We start from the raw sequence: 17,266 nt of genomic DNA on the forward strand, positions 1-17,266 counted from the left end.
GCAAAGATAGTCTCTAAATGATAGCTATGAACAAAGAAAATATGCACCTCCGATTAGTTGTTGTCATCCGTAAATTCCTGAGCATCATTAAGTGACCGCATGATGTATATTATGCAAGAAAAGTCAAATACTCCCTCACCCCCCCCTCCCCAAAGGGATTGCGGTGCACTCAATGGCACGACCAATATCGAAAAGGCGTTTGGACCAGGCAGCTTCCCTGCTGAGTTGCACAAACGTTTTCCTGTTTGAGATCCACAAAGTTCAAAAGAATGATCGCTGAGCTCACCAGCGCCTCCCTAATACAGCCATGCTTCATATTTTGAAGATTTCAACATCCGAGGGAGATGACGCTCTTTCTCGCTACGGTATCACAGACCGAGCCTTATCAGCTCACATGAAGAATGCTACGCCACTTCTACATTCCGCTACAACTTGTTCAATTCAGTCTATTTGAACATTAAAACTTTGTAATTTTTTATTTTTTATTTTTACTGACAGGAGGTCATGTCACCCAGTGGGCCAATTTTGCAAAACTCCACACAGTGAAAATAATGAAGGCTCGACATAATCAGGAGGTAATCGCGCTTGTCTAGACAGTTGTTCATGACTGCCAAGTACAAAGGATAGGACAAAGTGTGCCAATGATTTTTTTTTATTTACTACATGCATTAAACAAAAACTGGCCACATTAGGCACACTTGCACCATCCATGATAAATTAGCAAAAATCTTAAGATTGCTCCTTATTGGTTATATATGTGAGGGTTTTGGATTTGATTCATTTTTTGGGCTTTTAAGTGTTTTTAATTTCTCATGTAGGTTAAAAATAAATCTGGCTACAACACTGCCATGGCAACAGAACTTCAGCCTCGATGCAAATGTGATATTAGCAGTTGCACTGATTTCATATTTGCCGCAGAATGCCCAACATAACTGAAGCGTTTTTCCGTCCTCAGATTGGTTGGTCAGGCGACGACAAGTTCGACGAGGAAACGCGTCTGTTGCGATCATCAGCATCCACGCTGAGTGAGTACGATGTGTTTTCTAATACTTTTGTCATGTTGTTAGATTAACACTGATTCTGAACTGAAGTTTACAGTTGAAAATATTTGAAAACTCAAACACGGCACCTTTACAATTCTTGCTCACAAGTCTCCTTTCTTAAGTAAATAAACAGTTGAGACAGCAGAGGGGTGAGAAGGGAAGGTGTTGACATGTTGTTGGATGGCGGGTGGGTCAGCAGAGGGATTTTCAAGCGTGTTGGTGGAGAGTTTAGGCATTGGATTAAGACGGAGCGAGCGGGAGGAAGCGAGGGAGGGGTCACGCCGAGCGAAGGAGCTGCGGCTTGGCGAGTGGGTGGCGTTGAAGGAAGCGAGATGGAAGGTTGCTGGGTGTTGTCGCGTAGATATATGGTAGGCCCGTTGGCTTTCATCCAGCAGCGTCCGTGAACCACACACGCTTGCATGAGCTCCACCTTTAACTGGCCACCCAGCTGTGTAAACATCCCGCGATTGGTGATTGGCTGACCGCCTCAGCCAGTCAGAGGCGAGGATGCTGTGAAAGGTGAGACTCGGGAGCCAATGAGTCAGTTTGTGGGTGCGCAGGCAGGCAAGAAGGAAGAAGGGAAAGAAAGACTGATTGTGCTCACAATGACACGCTAAAGAAGTAAAACATTGGTCAAGAGTTAAACTCATCTCCATTACTCACTTCCTTGATTTTTTTTTCTCCCCTATTCCCTTATTCATTTCGGACTCCAAATTAATTCAACAAGAATGGCCTTCATCAAGTTCACCGCATAATTCCCTTGACAGCAACGTGCACCATTGCTTTGATCCCGTGTCATCTTACCCCAATTTAATCATCCAATGTGGTTATAAAGGGAATGCAGAAGGCTGCTTTGTAGGTGACCTCGAGCCAAAATCAACATTGCATGTATGGCCACACACACACAGTGAGGCATGTTTAGGATGTTTTGCCTTGTGTCTGTGAAAGGAAAAACAAACAGAACAGATTAATGGCATTTCCATTCATTTTAATGGGGAAGCATGATTTGAGTGTGGTGCATAGTCATACAGTCAACCAATTTTAGAAAAAAAATGAATGCAATATTGCTGGACTCTTGTTAATGTAAATTCCAGAAAAAAATTGTACGTGACCTTTTTAATTTATAAAAATGACTCAAGTGCAACTTCCTCAGTGAAGTTAATTTAATGCCGTTTTACTTGCCGTCATTCGCCCTCCTCCCAAATCTGTCACTCACTTTTTACTCTTCCACATGATGTAGCGTATATGACTAAGATCCAATAAAAGAGGGATTTAGTTTTAAGTGCTCCCTTAGCTGCGACGAAGCATGTGCAGAATGTTGTATTTATGAGCAAAGGTGGGCTTCGAAATGTTTAAATCTGTCTGCAAAAATGTCTTCTTTTTTTTTCCGCTTGCACTCCAGATGTCATCATAAGCTTTTAAGTTCTATTCTTTGTTTGGATGTGTCAGGCGGCCAATGTTTACTTCCACAAACATTTAGTCACGCCAAAAAAAAGAAAAAAGTCATCGTTCATTTCACACCGTGCAACGGATAATAACGGTGGAAAGCAGGAAGCGGCTCATTCTGAGGCCGACTGTGTGAAGCTCCGTCCTGTGTTTCCACTCAGACAAAACTGGGATAAAACCCTCTAGGTGTGTTTGTGCGCCTCTTTTCGGGGCTTTACTCCTTATTTAAGACCAATATTTACCCAGCAGCCCCGGGGTGAGATTACCTCATATTCTACCGCCCAGCTGCTCTTTCTCAGCGTTTCCACGACGACCGGCGGAATGTCCCATCATGTTTATCTGCCCGACCGAAAAAACAGCGAAGCAGTGGAGGGAGATGATGACAATCCAGTTGTGTGAGTGTGTACAAGATAAACACTCACATTAGTTCATATAGAATCATCTCTGGATGCTTTCTTTTTCGCAGCCCATTTATAATATGGATAAAATCTCCAAATAATCATTTAGCGCAGACAGGTTATGAATAAATACGATACAACTGAGCCTTATCTGGCTGATTTATGTGTTCCTCGATATAAAAACAACTGAATAGTTTCTTGTATTTAAGTGCATTACATAAGACGCGTAATAACAAGTTCTGTAAACACATTAAAGTCCCCCCCTGTAATTATGTCAGCAGTTAATGCTCTAGAGCGGGGGTGTCAAATTCATTTCGGAGGGCCTTTCTGACTGTGGATCTAGATAGATGTATGATCGCTTTATATTATTGCACAACAAACTGAAGAATGGATAGTTTAGAAATGAGAAGCCAGTAAAAATTGTTCAACTATTTTTTTTTTCAATTTATTTTAATGTGGGGGGGAATTGGGAACAAAAAATGTTGTGGCGTATCATATCTTAGTGTTGTTAAAAGTAAAGACAATTTGCAAAAAACATAGTCAGCGCACTTGATTTGCTTTTGCGGGCCACATAAAATGATGTCATGGGCCAAATCTGGCCCCCTGGGCCTTGAGTTTGATACCCGTGCTCTTGAATATTGTTTCTCAACCGTTTTGTCGCCACCCACCATTACAACATTTAGGAATAATGAAGCGCATGCACTGTAAAAGTCTTGCTTACAAATTGCCTAAATATGCCCTGATTTGCAAAAGTTAATATTTTAGTTTGTCTTCCTTTTGGGAAATAAAGGCTGCAGACCAAAACAGCTAAGAATAGTCACAGGAACAATGTTAGGCATCTCATAATTTGCGCAGCACTGAATTGAAAAATATATAGACGTCCGTAATTATCCTAAAGGCACAATATTCTGCTGTAGATTTTTGTGGGCCGTACTTCAGTATAAATTGATGAACAAAACTAAAGTGAAGCATTTAGGATTAAAAAAAAAATAATAAAACAAAGCAAAATCAGTTATATAAAAACTAATTAAAAATAAAAACAAATCAATTATCCGGCCAAATGTTTCATTCCAGTATTTATTTTTATTTTCTTGACTGACACCTCTAAAATACATTTAACAGCATCATCAAGCTTATGACCAAGCATTGTCTTACGCGAATCCAAATACACTTAGGAGAGCCTTTCACCCCCCCAAACGCCGTGTGGACACTCCTGTGCCATGGGAACTGACAGTTATTTGCTCTAATTTGCAACAGAAAGCTTCTTTTTTTTTTTTTTCCGCTGTGTGGCGACTGTTGGGGAATGTTCTATTTGGTCTTCTCTCGAGGCTCTTTAAGTGCTAAAAAGTTTGGTTATTTAGCCAGCGAGGAAGAAGGCGAAGTGCAAATATGACTCCATGACCCTCTTGTCACGAGGCTGCAGTTCTCCACAAGCTCGTGAATGGCCTCCCGGGAGGACATCGCATCACTCGGAGAGCTTCTTCAAGCCGCTCGGCCATGGGCGCGTCAGGTGCCGCATGCGGGTCGCTCACTGGAAGAAGGCCTTTTTGGCCTGCAGCCAAATAGGATCTCACCCTGTCGTGCTCCATCCGGATTCAGACAAAAGCTGCTTTCACTTGGAAGAGATGCTCTCCTCCTCGCGGTAGCAGACATATAAACAGATCTCGTCTGGGAAACTCAAAGATGGCGATGCAGAGTCGACTACTGGACTCCGCTTTGATCCACTTTGATGTCGACCCGATGGATTTTCCGCCCAAGCTGCAGGTGGATGACAGTCCATCCAGCGACACGTCATGGAGCCCGGAGCACACCTCGTGCACGGACGATCATCTGGTGATCGGCCAGGGAGGAAGAGGAGGGGGAAGGCTCGGCAGGTCCAAGCGGAGGAGGATCATCACGGTGGTCCAGCGGCAGGCGGCGAACGTGCGCGAGCGCAAGCGGATGTTTAGTCTGAACGAGGCGTTCGACGCGCTCCGGAAGAAAGTGCCGACGTTCGCCTACGAGAAGAGACTGTCCCGCATCGAGACGCTGCGGCTCGCCATCGTCTACATCGCCTTCATGAAGGATCTTTTGGAGAACACTTGATGTTCACTCCATCTGACACGTGATCCGTTGCAATATTTTAAAGCCCGGAAGTCACAAGAAGAGACCAAAAAGACCAATTTCTTCAAACTTTTTATTAGTTTTTGATGCGTGAAATATCGTTTCACTCTGCGGTCATATTAATAGGTACACATGCAAATTGATCCAATGGGAAACGAACACTTACCGCAACAACATTTTTATACCTTCTATTAGAAACTAGTGCAATTTTGTATCAATCGATTACAACTTAAAATACCAAAAAGAAGTTAAAATAACCTAAAAATGCAATTCTCAAGATGGAGAAGTTTCATCTTTTTGTCCAAAAACATTCCAAAAATTATAATTTAAAAAAACCGACAATAATAATTTTGAGTTGAACTTTAATGCCATGTACTGAATATGTTCTTAATATTTTTCCTCTCTCAGGTTAGTAAAATAAGGTAAGCGAAAGCTTTATTTCATTGCATTCGATTATGCATGTATAGCTTATAAAGTGTGGAATATATTTCGTTCAATTCTATTATCCTATTAGACTTTTTTTTTTTTTTAAAAGATGTATACTGTCTAGCATGTCTACCGCCCAGTCGATTCAAAATTCATTTAGTCAAAACTCCAATTTTTTTAAGTCAAAGCAGGTGAGACGTGAGATGGGCAAGTCACGCAGGTGAGGTTGTCTTCAGCACCTTGGAGAGCGGACCATGTAGATCTCTCACCTGTGTGAGGAAAAGGTCCAAACTGAAGGTTTGACTGATATCATCGCTCAGCCTTATTATCCGTTTCAAGTGCAAATAGAGATTTGCATCACAAATCGGGGTTGGATATTAGCTTTGACGCCGAGGTGCAAATTGGCTGTTGCGATTCCCCTGTGGCCGATCCACTTCATGGATGTTGGCCTCGTATTTATTTCGCATCACAAGCTGCCGCTTTCAGACTTTCTATTTCTTTCTCCCCTTAAAAAAAATCTTAGGCAAGTTCGGTCCTCTTCATCACCTCCAGTGTTTGCTTTACGCCGCGGTCGTACACCTCCTAAGCGACCCCGCTGCGAGCCCGGATCCGCCCCGAGAGCTCCCCGGGACGGGGCGTCTTTTAAACCTGAGCCGCGGTGTCGACGTCCCTGCGGGGGTCAGACCCCATTTAAGCGCATACCTCAACGTGGGGCCGCTGACGGGAAAATAAACACGTCGGTCTAGTTACGATGGAGCCGAGGCCTCCCGCTGTTTGCAACCTCCTGTGTTTCACCGGGTTTATTTTTTGCCGTCACCACTGTTCACATCTTTGTGTCTAGACTGCAAGAGTTGTTATTGTGCTGTAATGTCTTCAATGATTTGATGGACGCGATCATTGTCCTCAAATGCACTCCTGACCTTGCAACTTGAGAACTTCCTGTACTTGTACTGTATTATTGTTTTTATTGTTGCAGAGGTGGCAAAAGTACTAATACTCTGATACTGCAATATTAATTTTTAATTTTTTTTAAATTATTATTACAGTGTAGGCTACTAAGATACTTCCCATGACTACTTTCTTTTTTGGGGGGGGGCAGTTGAGTGCAGTCATAAGACATATGGAGGATGCATTGCGGTAGATTGGAGCATACATTAATTGCACTTTGAAGGACACCCCTCCCTTTCCTGCCATATCTCTGACAGTTCCAGTACGCATTGCACCTTTAGGAGTTGGTTTGTACTCTTGACTATCGCGCGACTTACTCAGCTTGCATGTATGACCATGTCGAGGGAATCATAAGTTAGAATGGCGTCATCGGGGTGCTGTATATTGTGCCATATATCTTCAGGAGCATGTTTGGGAACTGGAATTGGGTGACGTGACTTCTCACAGTAAGTGTAATGACAATACCAAAAAAGTTATATCACGATTTGTGTATATGTGTGTACACACATTTTAAAAATGTATTTGTACATTTATGAAGTGTGTTTCAATGTTAAAGCTGGATTTTTTTTTTTGTAGAAGTAGGTGAGTGTGCGCAAAAAAATGAGCTCAGTTTTGTTTGTTTTTTTTTAACAAGGAGTAAAGAATATTGTTGACATGTTTAGTGCAAACGCCCACAAAAATATCTTGTGCACAGTTACAAAAACACCACCTTTTCTATTTTTTTTTTGTCTTCAAGTCCCATAGTCTTCCTGTGATATTAACACAAGTTATTCCTGCAGCGGTATTATGTTACACCCCTCCCCACCCAATCACAGCGCTCCCCAAAATCCTCCATCTCTCTCCCCACTATAAGAGAGTGGAAGACACCTCTCCCTGCTCGGTGCACCACATTTACTTGAAAATCAGCCCGGGACACTATTTTGTTTTCTCACATGTGGTGTTTGCGGACTGGATTGAAGACTGACAGCTGGTTATAGAGCATTTCGGACGGCTTTGGAGAATGCGGGAAGACGACTCCTCCCCGATGGACAGTGCGGGGAACAGTGAGGAGGAGGCCGAGCGGCAGCTGCCGAGGAGGGGCGCAAGGAAGCGGCGGGCGGCGGCGCGCAGGAGCGCAGACGAACTGGACGACGGTTTGGACGTGGAGATTCCCAAGAAGAGATGCAGAAAGAGTTGTGAGCGTGCAAGTGTTGGAGGGGGCGGTGGAGGCAGCGTGGCAAGCGAAAGCAGCGAGGCCAGCAGCAGCCCCGCTCGCTCCATCGACGATCTGCAGAACCAGCGCGTCATGGCCAACATCCGAGAACGCCAACGCACGCAGTCGCTCAACGAGGCTTTCACGTCGCTTCGGAAAATCATCCCCACGCTGCCCTCGGACAAACTCAGCAAAATCCAGACGCTCAAATTGGCCGCCCGTTACATCGACTTCCTGTGTCAAGTTCTGCAGAGCGACGAGTTGGACGCGCGGGGGTCCAGCTGCAGCTACGTGGCGCACGAACGTCTCAGCTATGCCTTCTCGGTGTGGAGGATGGGGGACGCCTGCTCCGTGTCGACCGCGAGCCACTAGTGGGCCTGCGCTGGATGGGACAGCATGGTAAATTGGAGTTAACTGTCTTAACTTTTACGCACAGTCTGACGTAATGCATGTTCACATTTGGCTGCACTCCCTTTAAATTCCTGCTATGCAACTGGGATTGCTATCCCGTTTGAGCCGATGAAATAAAAAAAGGGTAGGCAAAGTATGGCCCGGGGGCCATATACCCGCTCTGTTCTCTAATCTGGCCCAGCGAGTATATAATAAAGAGCAGCCGTTTAATACATTATTAATCACAATAAATAACTTGGTAATTTCTGTATTGTAAATATTGAAAATATTAGTAAAATGAACAATTTTACGTTTATCATTCAAGCATCATTTTGAAAATAATGTCAGGAGGTAGTTGATTTTTTTTTTTATTCTAATTAAATTATTTAAAAAATATTTACAAAATGAGGACTTTATTTTCCCCCAAAATTAAATAAATTCGTGTTTTACCTGTATTAAACTAACAAATTAAAACTATATTAAATGTGATAAACCGACGTCATTTTCACCTTTTGAAAAACAAAATGTTTAATGCATTTTAATAATGTGCAACGAATGTACATGTTAGAACAGAGTCAATTCAAATGAGTTTTTTGTTTGTTTTTTTATTTTTTTAAATGTATGACCTGCATGGCCCTTAAGCGTTTAATGTATATTCTGAAGTGTCCAGTTTTCGTCTTAATGACATGACTTTTTCTTTGACAGATCATCCACGTTGAACAACTCGTGCCTCAACTCTCCTGACAAGACTGAACCATGCAAAAGCGCAGCTGAAGCCCAGCTGCTGAGCTTCATTCCTCCTCCGAGAGCGGGATGTGCGATATTTCCCGTTGCAGGGACTGTTATGTTTGCAAGGGAGCACTTATAGGACAAGACGGATATGAAGAGAGACCACTGCGACTATATGAATGTTGTAAAAACAAAATGAGCCGAGGAGCTTGCTCTGTTTTGAAACGAGAGAGAAATAACACAATTCCTTTTACATTCCTCGTGACAATGTTTCACTGCCAATGGAGTATTTTGTATTTATTTTTCTACTGGTGAGAAATCCGTTTGCCCCAATTAAATGAGAGACTTATTTATTTTGGGGTTTCACAGAATGCTGAATGGATCTGTAGTCTGCACATTCTGAACGTTGTAAATAATTGGTAATAAACAAATGAAAGTAACTTGCCGGGAAGTATTCATTCATTTGTTCCCCCACGATAATAAACTGTTGATGTCCAAAACAATCAAGTGTGTTGAACACTCCTGAAACTTACCTGAAAGTATCGTAACAAAGTCATTTCCGTTGGCTTTAGCCTTCTCCAGTTAATCACGAGAGTTTATTTACTTTAGTTGTAGCAGAATCCTCCGCTAACTAAGCCACTGCGGAGAGGGGCGGGGGGTGTGAAAGAAAACATCTCATACCTCTGGATTACTCTGAAGTTATTTCTTGCACTCAGGGATGTGGGAGCTCCGTAATTGGCTGCTGGGCTGTTTGAACAGAGTGGCTGTGGCGCAGTGGGAAGCTGGCACGATATTCCCAGATGTCCTCCGGAGTCACAGGTCAGCATGGGAGACTCCCGCAGGTGCTTTTGCAGTTACCCTCAAAAGCTTTAAAGGGGTTGATACGGGTCAGGCTGCAAAATGCGTTGCGATTACATCCCTGACGAGGAAGCTCGCTCGCAATGCACGTGCCACACAAAAGCTGTATTGATCATGAAAATGATCATTGTGGAGTCGCCTGTGTGCTCTCTCTTACTTTTGTACGCGACTGTTACGCGACCACAAGTTCTCAAGTTGGTTGACTGTACATAAGCGTCACCGACCTTTCTTGAGGACTAATTAATGCAAAGGGCTACGTTTTGGCACTTCTGAATAAGGATGATTTAGTGACTTAGTTTTTTTTTTTTTCCCCCACTTTAGAGCGTCTCATTGTCACCCTGGAGTGCACGCATGTCACGAAAAGAGTTTGGAAGCGCGAGGTAAAAAATAAAAAAATTTAAACTGCCATGACAGTGTTTATATGGGGGCTTCGACAATGGCTTGACTGCTTTTGAGTGCCTCGTTGTCACGGTGCAGAAATGGAATATATTCCAGCTTCCGGAAGCCTTAAAGCGGGCGTATTTTTGTGACTCAAACATGGTTATGTGAAGGCATTAAAAAGGTGGTTGACGAATTAGCATCCGTTTTCTAGATCATAAAGGTGGCATTTGATTGATTGATGACAGTGGAAGGGGTGTGGTTTCAGTATTTGAGATTGGCGGGCTTCATTTTTTTTTTTTTTTTTTTTTTTACAATATCGATGCCTCGTTTTAGATATTTGACAAATTATTTTACTATTCACAGGTTCTCAGCCAAATTAGTTTTTCGGAAAATACTGAAGTCATTCTGTGTGACTGTGGTACAAAAAAAAATGCCAACAGTAAGATAAACCAGGCACAGACTTTTCTGCCAGTGGTGACCCAAGCAATGCTCTCACCCAGAAAAATTGAGGAAAACAATCCGCACAAACCGACAAAAGACTTTCAACTCTGTCGTATTCTTGACTGATGATAATGGGAGCATTTGCGTGTTTTTACATTGTGGCTTGCGTGCAGAAGGTAAAGCCATCAGCTCTGACCCGAGGCCCTTTACCAGCCGCTGGGGGGGATCAATTCCCACCCGTGGCTCACCGTGGCAGTGTTATCTTAAACTTGAGGCTGTTGCTCTCACACACTGGAATGTCACCCCCGAGTCACACAAACAGGTCGCACCACTCACGTAGAGGTTCGCCACGTACAAGATTTCTCACGACATATACATTCCACTGAACGAAGCTTCTTGTGCCTTCGCCCCCGTTGTCATCAGAAGGTAAATGGATGACTGCTTGTTATCAGTGTGTAGGCATCTGGCCATGTGAATTTAACCAGCGCTCTGATTTACAGGCTCTTTGATGACTGAAACACACACTGTCTCCCTGCCATGAATCACCATCTCAATTGGCCTGCTTTGGATTTGCTGTCTTTAAACCCGATGTGAAAGTCAAAGGTGCAGCCGGCGTTTGTTTTGAACATGACAAGCTGTGAATCTTTGTCAAAAATGAACTTCTTGTAATAGACTCCGTTCCGACGCCCCAGCAGATTTTTACCTGTCTTTGCTCCCTCTGACTTCCTTTAGCTTTACGTCTCCCTCACTTCCACTTCTTCTTTTTTGAAGTTTCCCATAACACGGTAACAAGTTCTGGTTTACATTAACCCTCAACACCACAAGACAGCCGAGGGGGTTGGGCTCACACACACTCACACACGCACACAGCTTATTTGGCATGCTGGACTGGACTCCATTAGAGTTAATTATCTGTGTGTGTGCCCAAGTTGAAGTTAGTGTGCACGCGATTTCTTTTTATTTGCATCCTGCAGCTTTTTGTTTCCCATCTCAAATGAGCACACTTACCAATAGGGCTCTTGGCACCCTGTTTTGCATGTCGCTGCAACATGGTAATAGCTGATGCACCATGATGGCGACCCACTCGCAGGATTTAATTTTGACACAATTGGAAAATTGTAATGTTACGATACAGCAGAAAGTGTTTGTACAATTCCACTCCAATCACATAGGACCAAAAAAAATAACTACATGGAAATAGGATTTATATACACAAACGCTCTGCATACTGTGAGTGTGTCTTTGTCTTGGCTGCTCAGCACAATATGGCTCGGAATCATCCAATCAACAATGAATTGGGAGAAAAAGTCTGCGTCCATCAGAAGGAAGGGTGAGTACGATTTATCATAGTAGTTGAATGTCTTATGATACAGTGGATACTTTAACTTTTGCTCTTCAGTCTTGACAGCTAAGATGTGTAATTCATGAAGCAACTCGACTCCACGAGATGCACCAAGCCTGCCGAAGCTCATCAAATGGTGAGTGCTGTCAATTTATTTTGTTTTTGCCTCTGGATGCCACAAGATGGCAACAAAGCAATACTTTTGTTTCAATCAAACTCCTCAATTCACATCAACACATTTCCTTGGCACCAAGATGCACCCAAAGTCATTCTTGTTCTGCCTTGACGATAACACAAGAAAGGTTTCAATTGGATGAAAATGTGCTACTTGTCAAATCAAATCCATTTTTTCACAAGGTCAATTCATCACTCGAGTTAAATTAAAACCCTGTGGAAAGGAGCAACAATCTTGCAATGTCTTTAAAATCCACAGAAAGATTCCACAAGGTAATGATGGCCTATTAAGTCCTAATTAAGAGACAGGATTGCTTCGGGGGCTTTATAAAAATAGGTGGCGGGAGGGGGGGGGGCAAAGGAACAGGGAAGTGACACAGCACAAGTTAACTCACATCCCCAATTAGTCCGCAACTCCCGCGCGTGCATTCCCCGAGGGCGGTGCCAACCGCAGCCCTCATTGCTTGACCTGCGGCCTCTTAACTAACCCTTGTCGCCCACGCTGCCAAGACCCCCCGGCCGCACCGGGAGTGACAGCCATCTACCTCCACAAAGTCACTATTCAGTGCCCGGCCAGAGGTGTGCTTGATTGAAAATCGTCCCATTCGGCAGGACGATGAGAAAACATCCAAGTGACTACGCAAAAGACGACAGGCAGGCAAATGAAGGGAACGGACATACATGAAGCCTCTCGGTTGCCCCGCTCGGGGCTGTTTATCTTGCAGATTGAGTTAAACGCGAGCCTCTTCCAACCCTCCACATACCAGACAATATCACAGTGGCTCAGCTTTAGGAATATAAACATACAAGCTTTATCAAAGACGAGCATGGCTCTTTAAAACACATAGGCTCTTTCTCCTAACTTAATTTACTGCGCCTTACGCAACGCTCCCTTATTGGATTTAAGTTGTTTGAATATCTTATTCTGCCTGAAAATGGGGACGGGGGGGCTTTAGGGGTTCTAGGACTCGATTTCCGTGTTTATCTTAAACTCGCGGGCTCATTGAAATCTATCAGACATTCATTTTATTTTGTGGGGGTGAGGTTTAAAGAAAGCACTTTGTGTGCTTAGTCTGGTCTATTGACTTTTTTTTTTTTTTTGTCTTGTGCTGATGTGAAAAAAATGTTACGTTTCCACTGCCTGTTTGCATCATCCGGTGTTATGTAAAGTTTTGTGGGTTTTCTCCCAGTTGAATGCAATAACAGTTTATTGGCGTTGCAAGGGACCCGTTCGTGAGGGAGGGAGGGGCGACTTCGGCAGCTCGGGTAGCTCAGTGTCGGTCCGAGGGGAGCTCCAGTGGAGAACTAGAACCTTCCCTCTGGTCTTCACTCCAGGGTGGACTTTCTCTTCCTTCAACCATTTTTTTTTTTACTTCTCCATCCTTAATCCTTCTCTAATATGTTGTCATGTTTTCTGCCTTTCTTTCCCTCAGCCTCAAATCCCCTCTCTCCACCCTTTTTTTCCCTCCTAATATCTGCAATATCATCCCCCCCCCCCAACAACCCTCTCTGTGTTTACCTCAGCACACAAACACAAAAACACACCCATTGTGCCTCGGTATTTACACGATTGGGGCTTTGAAAAACAAAGAAAACCACACCAGACAGTCAAAGATGCCACAACAAAGTCGTGCTGACGCAGGGATTAATGCGAGCTCGCCGCGTTTTTTTGCTGAGTATTTTTTTTTTTACTTATTAATAACCCATCATCTGCTTCGACAGCTGTTTGGGGATTTTTACAAACCTGGCTTTTGCCATCTAATGAGTCTTTTTCTATCTTTTCTTCTTTTTTTTCTTTTTCCTTTTCTTCTTTGCGCTTCGGAAAGCAGTCTGGTAAATTAGTGCCAAGGTACACACGCATACGCACAAAGTGCAGACGTGGGACAACAGGAAAAGTGTAAAGTAACACCACCTGAAAGAAGCAAAAGGTCCCCTGAGACCAAAAGCTCATATAAATGCAAGGCGGGACACATAAACACTGAGATGGTGATGGCGTGCGTGTTTGTGTGTGTGTGTCATACAGGTTTAGGATGAAGACTTTTTTTTTTTTCTTTTTTAAATAGCCCATGCAGATTGCACCCCAATAGGGTGGTATATAAACGTGGCACCTGCATCCAAATCTATCCCAATAGTAAAAAAAAAAAAAAAAAAGGTTTCTCCTTTTATGCATTGTTTCTGCTTTACTTCATCTTCTTTACTACTTAGTAAAAAAAAAAAAATCCAAGGGCCCCATCGTCAGGAGTTGGCACAGGATGTGGACCCTCCCCCTAGCGCGCATTGGTACACTGAAACTTGAGCCACAGGAAGTGGTCCTGCGCATCATCACGTCAAGGCAGACAAATAACTCACCGTTTAAAAAAAAAAAAAGTGCTCTCGTTCGGCCTCTTTCCTTTATTTTCTCTTTCCCCTCCATCACTCAACTCTTGTCATCTTCATCGTCTTTTGTTTTGTTTTTTTCCAGCTCTCATGAGAATCAGAATCACTGAACCGTAAGAAAGAGAGAAAAAAAAAAGCCTACCTGTGTTATCTCAATCCGAGCTAACATTTTCAACTCAAAACGAGCTGCGGCTGGCTGGGGTTTAGTAGGCCCCCAAATTCCAGGAAATATTTTCTTGCGCCGTTCCCTGAAGATTTGTGGTAGTCCTGCCCACAATATCCCTATAATGTTTTAGGTGGAATTTCCACAAAGGATAAAAAGCAGGTTTATTTGCACAGTTTGGAAAAGTGAAACATTGATCTTCCTTATCGCCGCACACTTGTATTATTTTACCTCGCAAATGCAACTGTGAAAATGCGGCGGGACGGAGCAATATTGTGCTGCTTTTAAGGGGAGAAGAAAAAAAACACCTACTTAAGCGTAATGTGACGCAATTGATGATTTGTTTAACTTGATAGATGCTCCAAAAATATGAGCCAGGGTAGATTAAGATTTGACACTGAGAGATGCTGTCATGTAACCAAAATGTCACAGAAAAAAACTATTTGAAAATTGTAATGTGACTACAGCATAACAACAAGCAGGTGCTGTGCAATTCTTTGTTTTTGAAATATTTTCTACATGAAATGTTATCGGTTCAAATCTTTATTTATTTTTTTGCCGTGTGCTGGGTGCCCAACCACATGATTGAAACTGATTGGTTATTTTTCCCCCGCCACGGTGGTTTCTTGTCCATCAAATTAAATCCACAAGATGGGGTGGCTCATTTAATTTTTTTTTTTTTAAATATATATACGCATTTTGCACAAGTCATAATTGGCCACTTTCTCCCGCTTGCTACTGTGACAGTGCGAATTAAGACAAAGTCAACAGCGACTAGATAGTGTTAAGTAGCGTTTGGAAGAATAGCATCCAAACACTCTTACCCCTCGGGTAACTGCTGCTCGGGACAATTGGGGGCACATACACACATGCTGAAGTAAACATCTTGCTGCTAAAAAACGAAAAGTGCCCTGGGCAAGTTGGCCCACTGGCCTACCCGAGTGACCCTTGTTACCGAGGTGATTAGATATTGCATTGCCTCATCTGCAAACATTTAGCCAGTGTCACCTCTAATCTGAATTGTGGCATCCTGTCACCACAGGCAAGGATGTGACTGACAACATTTGACAAATGTCACACCATTTCTATTTTCTCCATTTCTTCTCTCAGGTTTCCAGTTGGGGAAGAATGGAGGACCCTGCAACATACGCATGAAGCTATGAGGTGGCACAAAGTCATATTTAGCTCTCACACAACAAAAAAGGTGAGGTAGAGTTGTTGACCATGAGAGTGAGTGAGAGAGGTTTTAAAATGTGAGAGGTTCTTTGGTTTTTGGTTGGGTTTTTAATCACATTCCCAAGATGAATAATCCGCATAAAAAATGTGCATTTTCTTTTCTTTATTTTTTATTTTTTTTACACAAAATCCTAAGTGTATTGCCATGACTTTTCCTCATCATGAAATTACCGTCGGTTGTCACATTCCACCTCCTCACCCCTGACCCCTGACACACCGCTCTTCCTCCTTTAGGCCAAACCATCATGACCGCCAGGCATTAGGTCACTCATTGGCTTATTGCAGCTTGGCTCTATGTTCACTCTGGAAGCAAGTCAATGACTCCTTGGAGGGACATTAATAATTTACTTGAGGCTTTGCAGCGCATGGATCATTAATATGTTCTCATGTATATGTGCACATAGAACAACCCAGAAATGTCCAATTATATATCCCTGTAAAGTTACCTGATATACTGCTGGATCAAGAGACCTTCTGTTTCCTTTAAAACAGAGAAGCGGTAGCCATCGCTCACAAACGGCAGTCCAAAAGGGACGGATTATTTATACGACACTTGTGTAAAAGGCGGTTTATAATATATGACAGCGTGTCAGGCAGTTGGGAAAGTAAAACCACCATGGCGCTTTGTCATCATTGTCAGCCAGAACACTCATGCTGGAAACATTCACACTTTTACCAGAATACGGAATGAGAAGATTGTGCCATGCATGTTCAATAGCGCTTGTCGTCATTAACTGGAAGACGCACAAGCTGACTTTGGAATCGCCATCCAATGGCCAAATCTGCATGCAAGTCTTGAATGAAATCTATCTTCAAATTATGTTCATTTGTAATTGTAAGTGAGAAGAATTGCTGGTGTTGGAAACAAACAAACAAAATCATTCAAATTTGGTTTCTTTTCTATACTTAAATGACACTTTTGGTGGGAACAGATTGAAGAGTTGTGAATGACATCCATGCGCCAAGTGATTTATTTGATACATTCCAGTACTAGCGTCCTTTTCCTGACCGCTCTGTATCACGTTCCAGGGAGCCCACATCAGATTAACAGCGACCTCTAGTGTCCAATTGCAGTCATGTAATACTTGTTGTTCAACCTAAAACACTGGCTGCTTCTCTATAGCTGAATTGTTTAATTTTATTTGACTTAAAATACACAAATATGGCATCAGACAACGCCCATGCAGGGACAAACCCTTCAGAAGTTTACTGACATCTTATTGTCGATACAAAATTAATTATTTATAGTCCTGAATGCATGTAAATGGTAATTTAAACTTGTTCAGCTGACAGAGATGCAATGTCAGACACAGGAAGACAAATGAAACACGAGAAGGCCGTGGTGATTTCTTTAGAATGCATTCAGGATAAATTTTCCATGCTCCCCCTTGCATTTATTTGGACAGTTGTAGTGTCCGGGTGGGATTTTCACCCCATTTGAGATAAAGATTCTGACCTACAAACTGCAGTCAAGCAATACATGTCAAGGCATTGTCCAACCAAGCTTCTTTCGTCCAACTCATCTCTCCTCACTACAATATTTAAGTGCTAAAGTAGGCTATACCTTATCTAATGGATGCCACAAGGCAGTAAATTATGTATTATCCCTTTTGTGCTAAC

At 42.8% G+C, this 17,266-nt stretch overlaps 3 protein-coding genes across 4 annotated transcripts in view; all 3 read left to right on the forward strand.

Annotated features, from left to right (window-relative positions):
* tmem196 (transmembrane protein 196) overlaps window positions 1-16,980 on the forward strand; it is a 43,793-nt gene extending 26,813 nt beyond the window's left edge. Inside the window, exons 9-17 of the mRNA XM_088318190.1 lie at window positions 499-575; window positions 956-1,025; window positions 9,392-9,494; window positions 9,855-9,913; window positions 10,856-10,958; window positions 11,615-11,685; window positions 11,755-11,833; window positions 15,521-15,614; window positions 15,881-16,980. The gene's annotated coding sequence lies outside the window, so the exon portion shown is untranslated. The remainder of the gene's footprint in view (window positions 1-498; window positions 576-955; window positions 1,026-9,391; window positions 9,495-9,854; window positions 9,914-10,855; window positions 10,959-11,614; window positions 11,686-11,754; window positions 11,834-15,520; window positions 15,615-15,880) is intronic.
* Window positions 4,571-5,213, forward strand: ferd3l (Fer3 like bHLH transcription factor). 2 transcript variants are annotated; one of them, XM_088278645.1, is made up of 2 exons: window positions 4,571-4,670; window positions 4,737-5,213. In XM_088278645.1, exons 1-2 carry the CDS (start codon window positions 4,571-4,573, stop codon window positions 4,970-4,972), a joined length of 336 nt encoding a protein of 111 aa, XP_088134771.1. In that variant the 3' UTR covers window positions 4,973-5,213. The 2 variants fall into 2 exon arrangements, with proteins under 2 accessions (XP_088134771.1, XP_088134770.1); XM_088278644.1 differs by having other exon boundaries at window positions 4,571-5,213.
* Window positions 7,094-9,115, forward strand: twist1a (twist family bHLH transcription factor 1a). Its single transcript, XM_088319008.1, has 2 exons — window positions 7,094-7,955; window positions 8,652-9,115. The coding sequence occupies exon 1, from the start codon at window positions 7,365-7,367 to the stop codon at window positions 7,926-7,928; it is 564 nt and encodes a 187-aa protein (XP_088175134.1). The 5' UTR covers window positions 7,094-7,364; the 3' UTR covers window positions 7,929-7,955; window positions 8,652-9,115.
* Window positions 16,981-17,266: the final 286 nt, after the last annotated feature.

The sequence above is a fragment of the Idiotropiscis lumnitzeri genome, chromosome 16 (genome assembly GCF_059441095.1).
Source record: "Idiotropiscis lumnitzeri isolate Australia: NSW breed Sydney's pygmy pipehorse chromosome 16, RoL_Ilum_1.0, whole genome shotgun sequence".
Lineage (NCBI taxonomy): Eukaryota > Metazoa > Chordata > Actinopteri > Syngnathiformes > Syngnathidae > Idiotropiscis > Idiotropiscis lumnitzeri.